The 14,569-nt window shown below is 52.2% G+C and overlaps 6 protein-coding genes across 6 annotated transcripts; 2 read left to right on the forward strand and 4 right to left on the reverse strand.

The window, feature by feature from the left end:
* Positions 1 to 336: 336 nt before the first annotated feature.
* On the forward strand, positions 337 to 2,644 carry INS49_015642 (uncharacterized protein; the record flags this gene model as incomplete). Its single annotated transcript, XM_043176321.1, has 4 exons — positions 337 to 974; positions 1,589 to 1,602; positions 1,651 to 1,707; positions 2,175 to 2,644. 4 exons carry the CDS (start codon positions 337 to 339, stop codon positions 2,642 to 2,644), a joined length of 1,179 nt encoding a protein of 392 aa, XP_043019776.1.
* Positions 2,645 to 2,715: 71 nt separating this feature from the next.
* INS49_015643 (uncharacterized protein) lies at positions 2,716 to 3,630 on the reverse strand (the record flags this gene model as incomplete). Its single annotated transcript, XM_043176322.1, has 1 exon — positions 2,716 to 3,630. The coding sequence occupies one exon, from the start codon at positions 3,628 to 3,630 to the stop codon at positions 2,716 to 2,718; it is 915 nt and encodes a 304-aa protein (XP_043019777.1).
* A 590-nt stretch (positions 3,631 to 4,220) lies between these two features.
* On the reverse strand, positions 4,221 to 6,327 carry INS49_015644 (uncharacterized protein; the record flags this gene model as incomplete). The annotated part of the gene is made up of 4 exons (XM_043176323.1): positions 4,221 to 4,580; positions 4,641 to 5,244; positions 6,167 to 6,218; positions 6,303 to 6,327. The coding sequence occupies 4 exons, from the start codon at positions 6,325 to 6,327 to the stop codon at positions 4,221 to 4,223; spliced, it is 1,041 nt and encodes a 346-aa protein (XP_043019778.1).
* Positions 6,328 to 6,444: 117 nt separating this feature from the next.
* On the forward strand, positions 6,445 to 7,998 carry INS49_015645 (uncharacterized protein; the record flags this gene model as incomplete). Its single annotated transcript, XM_043176324.1, has 1 exon — positions 6,445 to 7,998. One exon carries the CDS (start codon positions 6,445 to 6,447, stop codon positions 7,996 to 7,998), a length of 1,554 nt encoding a protein of 517 aa, XP_043019779.1.
* A 1,097-nt stretch (positions 7,999 to 9,095) lies between these two features.
* INS49_015646 (uncharacterized protein) lies at positions 9,096 to 10,159 on the reverse strand (the record flags this gene model as incomplete). The annotated part of the gene is made up of 2 exons (XM_043176325.1): positions 9,096 to 9,550; positions 10,153 to 10,159. 2 exons carry the CDS (start codon positions 10,157 to 10,159, stop codon positions 9,096 to 9,098), a joined length of 462 nt encoding a protein of 153 aa, XP_043019780.1.
* Positions 10,160 to 11,388: 1,229 nt separating this feature from the next.
* Positions 11,389 to 12,870, reverse strand: INS49_015647 (uncharacterized protein; the record flags this gene model as incomplete). The annotated part of the gene is made up of 3 exons (XM_043176326.1): positions 11,389 to 12,296; positions 12,362 to 12,615; positions 12,671 to 12,870. The coding sequence occupies 3 exons, from the start codon at positions 12,868 to 12,870 to the stop codon at positions 11,389 to 11,391; spliced, it is 1,362 nt and encodes a 453-aa protein (XP_043019781.1).
* Positions 12,871 to 14,569: the final 1,699 nt, after the last annotated feature.

The following is a 14,569-nucleotide window of genomic DNA, read 5'->3' on the forward strand; positions in this document are numbered from 1 at the left end:
TGGAGGGCAGACGACCGGGATTTTCTACCCAAACATGAAAGCATTCGGAAGCAGCTCTGGATCTGCCATTTCGGTAGGTCTCGGAACAGCATTTGCAAGCCTTGGCACAGAGGTACGTCCTGAACAGGGAGAACTTGACATGTTACTGATTGATGTTAGACGATCTCGAGCATTGTGGGGCCTGCAGAGAGAAGTTGCGTTGTGGGCTTGAAGCCCACCAGAGACATTGTGAATTCTGAAGGAATAATTCCCGTCTCAGAAACGCAAGATACAGTCGGTCCACTGGCAAAAACGGTCAAGGATGTGGCGCATATCCTCTCCATCATAGCAGAGCCGATGTTTGACTATGCCAAAGACCTAGATCGCCCTCACACAGCAGAGTTGCGTATCGGAGTTCTTCGAAAACCGGACGACACGGTGGACAGACACAAGCTTGAGGCTTTCAACGATGGTCTCAGCCGGCTTCGCAGCACAGGTGCCATCATCATCGATCCTGTAGCCATCCCGGGGCTCGAGGAATATGAGAGCCTCTCGGATGCCGAGAAATCAGTTGTCCTGGACACGGAGTTCAAATTTAGCCTGGAGGAATTCCTGTCCAACCTTGCAGTCAACCCGAGAAACATCAAGACGCTGGGCCAATTAATTGAGACGATCAAGCACGATCCATCTGAGCGTTTCCCGGAATGGAATGTCGAAATAATGCAGCGGGCGGACCATACATCAGTCCATTCTCCAATCTACACCAAGATGCGGGCAAGACAAGAATATTTCGCATCTCAGGGTGGCATTAAAGGGGCTCTGGAGACGAGTGACTGCCACGTGCTCCTCGCACCGGCAGGTTCCCTCGCGGTCCAAGGCTTTGCCGCCATGGCGGGCTCACCAGCCATGAGCGTCCCCATGGGATTCTATCCACCAGAAACCGAAGTAGTGACCGATGAGCGAACTGGTCAAGTCGTCATCGGGCCAAATGTTCCGTGAGTCTCGTGTCTTGAGTAGCCTATAGTTCTTGGCGCCTAACTGACGCAGGTTCTCTGTTTACCTCTATGCTCAGCGTTTCGACGACGGGCGACTGCTTCGGGTAGCGAACACATTTGAATCACTGACACGAATTAGTGAGAAACGGAAACCTTACCGAGTCCCCGCGATCGAACTAGTCAATTTCGTGCGAGACTCAAGGCTATAACGCCAGAGCGGGGAGCTCGGACGAACTTCTTGCTCCTTGGACCAAGATTGAGTGGCTGGTTTGCGAATATGGAGTGGAAGATTTGGCAGGGCTCGACACAAATTTAGTCACGCTGCTATGCTTTCAGAGAAACAAAATTACTAGCCTGAGGACAAGTTGACAGTCGCGAATCCATGTGCTACAGTTCCCTAAATTATTGCATCGCTCGGTAGTTTACAAAAGGCGTCTTATGCACCGGTCATTATAGACGGACGACTAAGACAAGTGCTGCATAGTCGGGGACGTACCTGCCGCCGTTCTGGACCTGTGATATTCCACTTACTTTAGCACTATGCAACCAGCTCCCTGACCTGGGAGCCGATACCAACCAATTTGAAACTAACTCGTCAAGCTGAATATCCTCAGACTGGTCGAGACAGGTCCTCTCAAATGATGGTGTGCCGGATGCGACGACTTTTGCGGCTTAGGGTACGACCAGATTACATTCAGCGGCGGAGATGGTAAGCTGACGCGCGCTCCCCAAAGTAGGCTGTGCCTTGGGGTTGGTTGTAGAGACACCAGGAATAGATAGGCACCTCAGGCGCGGCCCCCAAATCCGCCAAAGGCTGTTTCGAATGGACCTTGTGGTCGCATATGGGAACTGTTGATTTGGAAACAGAATACAGAAATAATTCTTCTGAGTGACCGGAGAAGATGCAAAGAGTATCACAAATGGAGTTGTCAAGGGGATATATAAGTCGTCCAGCAATTTTTGCTGTACCTAAACTCTGAGGTTGGTTTTGGTCTCCAAATTATCGCCATTTACCGTGATTCTTCAAGATGACCAGAAACAAGAAAAGACTTTATATCGCCGTCTACCCGAGTGGCCAGGGTCGTGGAACGTAAGTATGCGAAAGCCCGGTCGAGCCGTGCTCTCGGCTCCAACAATCCTTCCATAATGTCGAGCTTGAAGTAATGACACTACCGTGCAGATACCATTGGGCTCTTTTAGTCGGACCAAAGAAAGAGAGCGGCCCCGTAACGGGAGACCGATACCACGTCAAGAACTACCCCGTCGCACCCCGCTGGAGGTACGAACCGCACCCCCTCCAAGACGTCCGCGTCACCGCCCAGCTGCTGGCGCGCGTCACGATCGCCAAGGTCGTGGACGAGGAGCGCCTGATCAGCATACTCGAAAGCGTTCCTGTCGACCCGCCGGACTGGGACGGCAGGGCAAGTGGCAGGGAGCCGAAGTGGACCTGCCGAGTTTGGGTGATTGCTGCTTTGAAGGCCGTCAGGGCTGACGGCGGGGCTGTCGGTACCAACGTGCTGGACGATATCGAGGGCCCGAACGGGATCATCGAGAAGACCAAGGCGTTCGTTGCCCGGCAGGTACAGAGGAATCGGTACGGCGAGGGCACGGATGCGATGGCGCCGAAGCCACTGTTGGACCTATTGACGGGGAAGGAGAGCTACCTCTGAAGTACAGATTTCCGAATGAAGGTAGATGTCGGGGTGGACCTCATGTTTGTATAGACTGTGAAATTTGAATTTCAGCAGATGTTTCCCCACCAACGGAACCGTACTTTCTCCATCTTCAACTCGTCCGGTAAGGGGCTGAGGAACTTTTCAACATTATCATCCCAGGCTGGGTTGACAGAGTCGCTCGCGATCTTGAGTGACGTATATTCCCAATAGTGAGGATACCATCCTGCCATCTCCCAGTCAATGATGCCGACTATCTTGCCGTCGCGGACGAGGATGTTCGAAGGATTCAAGTCTCCGTGCGTGAATACGGGCGGAGGCCAAGGACCCTCCTGCCTCGTAATCATCTCGTTCATATCCTCCAGATCCGCCTGCTCCATGTTCTCAGCTTGTCCCTTCTTCAGGCCGTCCCTGAGCCAGCTGTGGAAATCCTGAATGGTCCTGAAGGGCCCAAATCGCACCGGAGGCGGCGCACGACTCTGTCGGAAGTCTTGCAGCGACCCACCGATGCAGCTCCCAACAGCGAATTTGGTTGGTGGCTGGAGTGCCCGAAGTTCGTCCACTATCTGTCGCAATTGGTCCAGCAGGCTCGCCCTGGTCTGATCGGATAGGCGGTGCCAGAGTTTGGCCATTTCTTGGCCCTGGATCCTTTCCATGACGATGTAAGCTACTCCCTTGCGCATAAACGCGCTGAGGACTTTGGGTACGGGTATGTTGGTGTTCTCGGCGATGAATTTCATCGTCGCCGCTTCGGCCAGCCGGACGTCGCTCCCAGTCTTGACGAGCATGTGACGCGTGAGGGGATACACATGGCCGACATGTGGTCGGCGGCGGCGTCGGAAAATAGACGAGATGTGACGCGATGCGGCGTTGAGCCTCAACAAGGAAATCGTGAGCAGCCGCCAGCATAGCGTGTTGTTCACATCAGGAGTCTCGGGGCCTGCGGCATCCCCATCTTTGCCAGCAGCATCTGGCACACTCATCGAAACTCTGGAAAACAAGGAGCTTTTGAGAAGGACCTGTACATGGCAGCCTCGGCTTCGAAATTCTAAGCGGTCACCCGCGGTCCCGAGATACGTCTGTCCTAGCCAACATGACGGTGAATGGACGACGGTATGGGTGGATTGATGGCTTGCAGATTGATGACGAGAGTGAAGCAGTTCCCGTTGTCTGGGCGTAGGCCGTGTTATTATGGGTCCGACAGCTTACGTGAGCCCAAAGCTCCTCGGCTAAAGCTGAAAGACGCGTCGTCTCTGAATGCAGAAGGCGGTATGGTGCGGCAATATCCTGCCACCTGCAGCAACTTGCTCTTTGCGGTGCTCAATTTGAACATTACTAATTTATCGATACCTATAGAACCTCCCACTTTGATGCAAGGCTGGTCCAAGCGGTCCAGACGGAGCTCAGGTGGCAGATCATATATCCAAGTCTTTAGTTTGAGGTAGCATGAGTCGAGAAAGGCTGATCGCAGGCTCACCTAGCACCTCGGCTTTGGCATATATCTATAAATGGTGACAGGCCAGGATGTCAGCTAAAGATTTCAGGGAAGTCGCGTCCTACTAGTTAGGTTCACTTACAAAGACACCATGATGTCTTCCAGCATGTGAGAGAGCCGAATAAGAGCATGCAGCAGCAACATCAACGTTCGCGGACTTCGCGCGTGTGCTGATGGGCCAAGTGAGGTGACTTCAAGGTCGGGAACGGTTGGCCACGCAACAAGTCCTAGCAGTGTGCAGACGCGTCCTGTGTAAGCAGCAGCCAGCTTGTCGTCGCAGTGCATGGACCAGTAAAGCAGTCGTCTCAGCTCGACCTCCTCAGCCGATATTGAATTTGAACCAGACACCCTTTGGGCATCAAGATTGATCCCCAGATCAAGGGCGAGCTGCTTTGCCATTCCCTGGCGTAGCCAGGAAGTTGCGTCGGCCCCTGTAGACTTCACACAGCGAGTTAGCACTGTATGCTTTCAGGTGTGTGTGCATTGGAGTGGACTCACCACACTCAGCTGGCTCAGCAGAAACAGTGATTGTATGGTAGTAATGCTCGGAAACTTCAGCTCGTAGGACAGATAGACCTCGGCCCGGTCAAAGAAGAATCGACCAGCACTGTTCGTATCGTCCGGATCAGTACGTACATCGGGGTTGTCTATGAAACGAGATCCGATGGCGAGGATGCAGTTTTCAAGGAGAGGACTCCAGTAACGGCCCGTCGTCTTCAAATTACTCCGATAGAGGTCTTCATCAACGACGAGCAGCCATGGGTTCTGCCATGTGAAGTACAAGTTTACGAGCTCGGACTTCAACTCTTCCGAGACCATCAACCCACTGTCGTCCTCTGCGAGTGTCCGCCGGTTCATCTCGGCGCGAGGGTTGGCGGCGACAGAGTCGGCAGAAATCGCTTGTGATTGCAGCGGAGGAGTGTCTTGGCTCTGGTCCGGCGAAAAGTCGGACATGAAATGCAGCTGTCCACTGGTGGGGCCGAAGTAGCGGAACTCGCCGTCGCCCTCATAGTTGAGCGCCTCTTCGGTGGAAAGTGCGCCTTCAAAGGCAGCACACAAAGCCTCAAAGTCCGGCGAAGTCTCGCCGAGGCCAGGATCCGCGCTGGCCGTCAGCAAGTCAGCGTCAGCCAGATGTGGATAAGTGGTGGACAGAGCAGCAAGTGCCACGTAAGCTCAGCCACAACTTATGTCACGGTTCCGGCCAGCGAACTCGTTCCCCGAATACTGTCACACTGGCATCCAGCACGGATGTCTCTAGATGAAGCTGCAGATGGCCTAGACTTGGATGCGCACAACATTATGTTACTCATTCCGGCCACAGAAATGGCCGCTTGTCAAGGTATTGGCGTATGAATATCTCACTCAGAAATCAGCCAGTGAGTAGAATATAAAACCCAGTAGTTCGAGCCACTTCCCTGGACACACGACTTCACGGGGGTTTCTTTTACTGGCTCACGGGCTGCAGATTGTGAAGAGATAGTATGAGCCATAGTCGCATCAAATTATATATCCTTTCCGTCCAAACGGACCTGTAGCTCCAGTTGTCCAGTGACCTGGAAACTTAAGACCCCCGCAACAGGTGTACCTCTAGCTACACAATGTACGCGAAGGTCATCATGAATGTAGGCTAGATCTACATTCAACTATTCATTGTATAAGAGAATGTTTCATGGGTAAAGAGGGAGCTAATCATACTTAGCCAGACTTGATTAAGCCCTTAGCATGATACCCAAGCCCGAACCTCGTGTCTTTCACACATAATTACACAAAGATGTCTTCATTTAACCCAGCTGGCTGCCCATGCCTTGAGCAAGGTTTGAAGGAGATTTCATATCGTTTACACGACATGACGACCATAATATGGATGCATCATATACATTTTCCTCTTCGGGGATGACCTCCGAAGAGCAAAACTGTAAAGGGATCGCTTAGACTGCGTGTGGATTGGAATACAGCATCCCCATCACGCATTTCAGGGGAGAAAGGAGGCAGAGGAGCGGCGAGGTATCCACCTATCCACTTACACTCCTACCTTGATTTCTGGGATTGCTAGAACGGGACCAGTTGGATTTCGCTCTGTAGATTTCAATACTCCATTTAGCCAATCTTCCCCCAGCAATTGTATGCACCTGGTCCACCCATGTGGATTTCTGTGCTCACGATTGGAACAATACACAACCAACATGTTGTAGGCCGATAAGCAAAAATACATATATTCCAGCATCTCTCGCACCTTGTCCTTTGAGATCAGGGCACCAAACTTTCTCACCTATTCTTGTCTTCTAAAACAAAATCACTAATCATGGCACACACAGTGGCCCCTGCAGAGATCTCCCTACTGCAGGCATCTTATGCCGAGCCTATTGATGTTGCAAAAGAAGCACTTGTAGATATAATTCCCATCGATTCTGATGATATCCCAACTCCTAGTTCTAATCTTACCGGAACACGTACTTTCGATGTCGTAGATTTGGAAACCGAACCGGCAGAAGAGGTCTTCAACGTCAGCCTCCTCGACTGCATTATGCCGAAGATGTACATCCCAATCACCTGCACATACCGAATCGATGATGGTCTCGACATTGAGTCTGTGATAACCGACCTCTGTTCGGGGCTCAAGAGGCTACTGGCGGATTACCGCTTTCTGGCAGGATCGCTTTTCGAGACCGACGCTGGAACGTCCTTTGTGAAGCGCGGACCATCTCATGCAAGATTCACCGTGCACATCGAGGACCATACCGGAGGAGAATTCCCATCTCATGACCAGCTGGCGGAGCGTCACTTCCCTGTTTCGGAACTCGACGCTCGCATGCTCCCACCAGACTTCGAGCCAAGTCCCACGAATAATGCAGGAGAGGGCAATCCCGCGATGCTCGTGCAGTTCAACATTCTCAAGGGCGGCCTGGTAATCGGTGCGGTATTCCATCACCTCCTGATCGATGCGAAAGGCTTGGATGCCGTGATGTCCCACTGGGCCGCTCACACCCGCTCGCTGAGAAACGGCACACCACGTCCACGCTTCAATCCGTCTGACCTCAACATCCCTCGCCTGAACTCAGCCATACCAGACACTTTCGACAAGACCAAGCAACCGGTCCCTTCTCTTAAATACGCACCAAACGCCCCTCCAACGTCAGACATTCCGCCCTCAGCAATGGCCCAGCACATCTGGCACATCCCAGCCAGCAAGCTCGCAGCCCTCAAAGCATCCGCCGCGCCGCCGGCCCCCGGAGACGCGTGGGTCTCGACAAACGACTGCATCACGGCACTCATGTGGCGCGCAGTGACTCGCTCTCGTCTCGCGATGCACAACATCGCCGACCCCTCCACGGACTCCCGGCCCGTGGCGCTGGAGAACTCACTCGACGTCCGGGCCTCGATCACGGGAGGGGTGCCCGCCGCGTACCCGGGCAACGTGGTCATGTTCTCCAAGGCCGTCATGCCACTCAATGAGCTTGTGCGCCATGACACCTTCCGCGCCGTCGCGGTGTGCGTGCGCGAGACGGTCGACAAGTTCCGCGCCTGGACCCTGGTCCAGCGGGCCATTAGCTGGATCGCGTCGGTCCCGCGGGGTGCGGATGTCGCCATGGACGTTGACGTTGTCATGGGTCTGGACGCGCTCGTGACGAGCTGGCGGGTTCTACGGGCGTATGAGAGGTGGGATTTCGGCTTCGGCCCGCTGGGGGCGCTTAGGTGGGCTACGCCTGTGTTTGACGGGTATGGTTTCTTGTATCCTACGCGGCTTAATGCGGGTGCAGATGAGGGAGTGGAGATTTATTTGGGGCTCGAGAAAGGGTGCATGGAGAAGCTTGTCATGGATGAGGAGCTATCGAGTTGGGCTGAGGTTCGAGACTAGGGGGATGGAATAATGTTCAGGTATATCCACGTCTGATTTATGGATTCACAAAGTCTGAGCAAGTGACTCTCGATGTGTTTAGCGAGAGGTAAAAATACTATTATTGGTTATTGCTAGTATCCCCATTTCAAATCTTTCAATTGGCATTGAAGTTACGCCATGAACTGGTGAAATATCCTGCGTCTAGTTATTCCTTGAGCTCTTGGTCAGTTTCGGAGGCGCGAGATACGGGATAAATGGGAGCTTTTGAGAACCTACTGAAAGTGAAAAGCTTTTCACAAACGAGGTGCCTTATCTTTGCCTGAAATGAGTAGCTTGCAGCCTACAGATGGATCGGTAGGTAAATTCGACGATTTCTCAAGTCAACATCAAACCTCAGCTCCCTCCCTGACATACACACCAAATGCCCCCTCCCACTTCAGATATCCCACCTTCAGAAACGCTATATTGATGCAATTCTTGATGTGCGTTAATGTTGGGGAATATGCCTTCTGAAGAAATAATCAAGGTTGCCGCACAGATTGAAAACCAGGAACATTCTCGTCAGGGCTTCTTCCACCAGATTGCATGTTCTGGTGGTCTTCTGTATGCATCCAAGCGTACTCCGGGCCAGTTGTATCCAAATACGAGTCCACCTCCCAGCGATCCTCCAAATCAACACAGTCATGTGTGCTCTCCCCAGGACTCTGTTGAGTGCTTCCTGTGTTCTGCTTCACTTGCTCTTTACTCCGAGTCTTGAGCCGTGAGTAAATGGAAGTCTTCTTTTCCCTGACAAAAGGGGAAATCTTTTCCCTAAGGAGCTGCCTACAGGCCGGGAGACAGCCGATAACGAAACAGCATGTTATCTCCGCCTCAAATGCGTAGTTTGTAGCCCATATTATGTACTGATAGGTATACTCATCGAGATCTGAGGGCAAATTAGATACTCAAATCACCAGTATTCCTCTCGAAGGACTTCAGATGGGATACTGTGACCTACCTGGGTCTAGGAGCCGAGTTTGAATGCGCCAAATGATAAAGCGAAATAGTGCTGTCAAGAATGTGCTACCACCAATTGTCAGGACAGGCGACTCTCCTCATGGGCAAAAGGGACACACTTACAGGAATCCAGTAGCGAATACCGCAATAAGACTCAGTTTCTGTGAGACCTTCATCTGCAGCCTCCATATCGCAAACGCAGGGATAATGATCAGCCAGATGTCCAACGCGGCATTGACAGCTGCGTTAGCACCGGAACCATCCCACACGTCGTTCGAGACACAGCCCTCCTCGATGTCTACCATGAAGTGGCACTTAAAAGGCCTCCAGACAAAGATGGAGGCAAAGAAGTACGACAACGCCAACAATATGTTGAAGACATGCGTCCCCCAGAAGACCCATCTAAGCGTTTTAGTCGTGTCGAAGATGCGCTGGTAAAGGAATATGATGGACGCCTTGGAGGTTCCAAGTGCTATGGCATACAGGAGACCCTGAGAAATATTCAACTTTAGCCATATGCGTGCTTTCCAGAAATCCAAATCCCAATAGTGCGGATAGTAGCCATAGTGCCCCACTGCACACCTGTTAGCATGTGGCTGGCATCCCAAGTTCGGGATAGGTGCTGAGCTACTTATTATGGAGAGAACGAAGTAAACGACCAGGAGGACCTGTTTCTTCTTGTCAGACCAGGTACACTCAGTGGAGAATGGTGTTACTGACATAGGCTGCCACACAAGAGGTATCGTCCCGGCCCCATTGGCTCAAGCCTATAAGCCGTACTGTAATCCTTGGAACGAAAAACAGAGTCTGCACCACGAATATTATAATGGCTGAAATTGTCTTTTCGGAATCGAAAGTGTCGATAGGGCGCTCGAAGCCACAGTCGTCCCACAAGAATCGTTGGCTCGCTGCAAGTAGACGCTCAGTCAATGTCCGTCATCAAGGCCATTGAGCCAGTTTCAGAAGGTGTGGCGTGCACATACTGAAGAATTCTGTGGCGAGAAGACAAGTCTCGTCAAAGCATCGCGTTATGTTTTCCCAGCTTGTGTCCCCACACCCGCATCCGCGATGCTCATTCACCATCGTTGACACGTCGCATAAACTTTGGTAACAGTTGATCTAGTTTCCTACATCAGAATAAGATACATCAAATGTAAAACTGGCTCATTAACCTACAGCGCATGCGGGCGAATCGACCTCGCTGATATTCCTGGAGAATGCCGGGCGAACCAGTAACCGAAGAGTAGTAAGGACTGCCAGTCTGTTAAGAAGTTTCATTTTGAACTGTCACGAGAAGGAATTAGGAGAGGCGAAATTCTCAAGTCTTGCTCATTGTTTCAGAATGCTCAATAAGACATCGTCTGGTCAGGAAAAAGAGAGAAAAGGAACGCTGCTTCCAACTGCCAGGAACCTACTGTGTAAAAAGGTGCTGGCGCACACTGAGAAAAGGCTCTCTTGAGGCATCTCTGCGGCACAGCATACCCACCGACAGGCCTGCTGGTCCACCACAATGGCTCTGAATGGTACGCATCATTCTCGTCCGCGCGTGTTGGGTGGGTTTTCATCCTATCATCGAATTGGTCCTGGGTCCTGGTAGTATATTTGTGGGGTCTGCAATGGGTCAATCTTAATTTTTCACCTGTTGCTCTGGTCGTTGTTTGGGGCGAAGCGATCCAAGAATGCACATCGGGTTACCTAGGAAGGCGTGCAAACATTATGTGCCCAACAGGTAACAGTTCGATCAGACTCAAGCACAATATCCGTACGTAGACAGTTTATGAGGACGTCCAAATAGTGGACAGACAGTCCGCAAAGGTAAATTCTAAATAAAGCCAAGGCGGCAAGGTGACTTGCCTAGGTATCCCATAGAAAACGGCCAACAAAGCCACGTCCCGCCGTAGGCCTGATCCGAGCAATTAATCATACATTCGTGTAGAAGGCCTCGATCAGATCCGGGAACTCCCGCAATATTCTTTAGCATCTGAACCCGCGGATTCAAGTAGACACGGTCGATGAGCGCCGAGCGAGACCTTTGCCATGTTATTGATCAAGTCCCGGAGGATTCACGACTGCCGGTTTGGACTGCTTTTTGTGGGCGCAGCAGGCTGGGTGTCTCTGGCAGTGGGGACTGCAGCACGTGGGCACGCTGCGTCCAGGCCAACTGCAGCGCCAAGGGCGCTAAGCTCACGTTCGCTAAGCTCTTGAACCTGGGAGGACAGACGGAAGCTCCTCGCTGTTGGTCTGTGAGAGCAAAGCGGGCATTCACAAGAAGCTGAAGTCATGTATCCTTTCCAATTCCTGTCATACTAATGAGATGCAAGGAGCACAAACCTTGAGACCATTCTAAGAGACATGGAAGCTTGAATAATTGAAAATTTCCTTCATACACAATGACTACCACATTACAGGGCGTCAGTTTGCCAAATGGGGTCGCAGCTCCCCAGTGTAATCAGGATACCCAAACTTGGTCAAGTCATCCCCATTCTGGGCCACTTCGGCAAACCAGGCCCCAGCATCTTTCAGAAAATGCCCTACCACCTCGGCATCACTCAGGTCAAACGGCTCAAATTCCTTGCCGATCGCCCGCATCTGTGACCACGCACCAAGCCCAGACATCGCGAAGTCTTCCTCAAAGGGAGGCAGCGCCTTGATGGCACCCTTGGCACGCCCAGACAACAGGTCCCGCGCAAGCGCAGGTTCCTGCACGGCAGGCCTCGCGATGCCGACACCGTCGACGACGTCCAGAGCCGCGGCCATGGCGCCCGCGGACCTCAGCCCGCCGGTGATGAAGACCTTTGTCCTGCGCCCGTCAGCGGGTCCCAGGGCGGGCACGACGCGCTCGGCAAACTCGAGGAAGAAGGCCTCGCGGGCCTGTGTGGTCTCCTTCTTGCGCCCGAGCCCAAAGTCCTCGTACGTGCCGCCGCTCAGCTCCAGGTAGTCGACGCCGGCGTCCTGCTGCAGCGCGGACGCCAGCTCGGCCGCATCGTTCGTCGACAGCCCCCCGGCCTGGAACTCGACCGAGTTGAGCTTGACGGCGAGTAAGAACCCGGGCCGCGTGCGCGCGCGCACCGCTGCGCACACCTCGCTCACGATGCGCATCCTGTTCGCGATGCTGCTGCTGCCGTAGGCGTCGGTGCGTTTGTTGGTGGTCGGGCTGAGGAATTGTGCAAGCAGGTAGCCGTGCGCAGAGTGAACTTCAATGCCATCGAAGCCGGCTGCCTCGAGGAACTCGGCTGCGTGGGCGAAGGCGTCGACCACGCGGGCGATCTCGTCTGTGGTGGCTGCTCGGGTGGGCGGGAATGTCATGCCGGCGGTCGGCTCTGTAAGGGAAATTCGAACCATGAGCGTTTGCGCTGTCTGGCCAGGTGTGGAGCTGCGGACTCACCGAGCTGAGCAGCTGAAGCAGAGATGGATTCGTTGATCATTTTGGATGGGATCTGCCGTCCGGGATGATTTACTTGTCCTATCACCAAGGCCCCGTGGGCTTTCGCAGCCGCAGCTACGGCCCGGAAGCTCTCGAAGCGCTCTCCCTCCAGTGGAGAGTCGCATGGGATAGCCGCATCGCCAGCAGCACTCATGTGCTTGCAATCAATCATGATGTTGCCTGTCTGAATGATCCCCCAGCCGCCTTCGCCCCATCTTCAATCGTGTCAGCCTGGTCTGAGTGTAGAGGACAAGTATTCGAGCTTCTTACCGCCGATAAAGCTCAATATATTCGTCTGTAGGAATACCGCGAGCTTGCAAGTTGGTGGCATCCCAGGTCGACAAACCCTCGGCCATTGAGCTCTTCAAAAGGCGGTTGGGAGCAGACTTGAGAGACTGCCCGAATGACAGAGGCTGAGCCAGCCGTGACACTTCGGCCTCACCATGGTGTTCGTACCTTTTCGTAGACATTATGAGAGATTATAAGTGTAATAGTCGTTGATGTTGGATGGTTGTTGGATGGTTGCATGTGTGTATTGTCCCGGCATTACTTCGAGGGCATGTGCCCATCTTATATCGTCGCAGCATGAGGATCAGATTGTCTTGTCTCTCGCATCAAGAGGCATGAATGTTGGCCAGGGCAATAAACAGCAATCCTGCTCAGTCTTTACGACACTCGGCAAGAGTCATATACGGCATCGGGCGCTCTTGACCCTGCAAAGCCGAGGGTCTAAGGGCCTCTGACAAATCCATGCTTGGTGTATGTGCGTTGAATTGCGGCACTCGGTATATCTAGCTGACAGTGCACGCGCATACACTTGTGTGAGGCTGTGAATGTTTCCGACACAGTGTGGTACAAACAGTAACTGCAGCAAGGCCCGAGCTCTGTTATCGTTAACGCCGAAGAAGGATCGAGTATCGGCGGGATGGTTCCTCCGTGTGCCTTGGCTGGGCTGACGGGCTGGTGTAATCAGGAAGCACTTGGCCCCTTTCGGATAGAGCAGCGCAAAGAATATAACAATTGTGGCTTGAGTCAGACCAATACTACCTTTTCCCATGGAATAACATCTTCTCAGGCCGGAACGATATTCCGGCTAATTGTTGCCAATTTTCTTATCCTCATTATCTTTCACTTGATGTTTAAGAAGGCTACAGTTACCAAACTCTGTGCAGTGAACTTTTCAGCATTATTGACAATCAAATTGAAATTCAGTCCGTCCCTGCCCTGTTGGTCTTCAATCATCGACTTCATCCCATCATACGAGACGCTCCAGCGCACAACTGTTCTTCATGCTTGAAACAAAAGCATGGATTTATGCCACGTAAGCTCAAGTACCATGTTGATTTTAAGCAGAATCTCAGCAAGGAAGTCAAGCACTTGGAATGAGCGGAGTTGAAGAAGTGAAGGAGTTGGACCTCAGAGACAAGAGGCAAATGGAAATAGGAAGCTAAGTTGCAGGTATTCCCTTTCTGATAAGGTCGATACGGGTGTATTAAATATATCTGAAGTCCCATACCAATCCCTTTAATCCATGAATGTGACGGGCCATTGGTGTCTAGATATATTTCTCCAGGTAGCGCTGAGTCACATTTGAATGTTGAGTGCAAGCCTCCTGTGTGTTGAACATAGTTGTTGATAAAAGAAGTGAATGGACAGCCTATATGGCATTCACTGGGGTTTCCTGTGAATATGGGCCAGTCACTGGGCCACACGTCTTTAAAAAAGTTGCCCTGGGGCCCCTTCTGCACTCGGAACTGAGCCATACGCCAACTTCGAAGACAAACAATCCCCTATTTGCCAGACCCAGTCTTTCCTGCCACACCATATCACAGAACCCAGGTGACTGTTCTATTCACTGGTATCATCACTGTTCTCCGTGAAGGCCGTGTCATCAAGTAAATAACCTGGGAGGAGACTTCGGGCTTAGTTGCTGGCAACTCTCACGACTGAAGTGGGGTTGTAGCAGCAGATACATTGTCTCAGAAGTTGTTTGGTTGATGTGAATCCATAACTTGTAACTTGATTTGCAAAGTTCACAGAATTCTTCAGTCACACACAGCGATACTATGGATACATTCACTTGACCACCAGTCACTGAACAGTCTGATGAGTATTTAAAGGCTAGATTGTCGGCTACTTGCCGTATTCCTTTCTCTCTCTATCTTGGGT

This window comes from Diaporthe citri, assembly GCF_014595645.1.
Source record: "Diaporthe citri strain NFHF-8-4 chromosome Unknown scaffold_9, whole genome shotgun sequence".
NCBI lineage: Eukaryota > Fungi > Ascomycota > Sordariomycetes > Diaporthales > Diaporthaceae > Diaporthe > Diaporthe citri.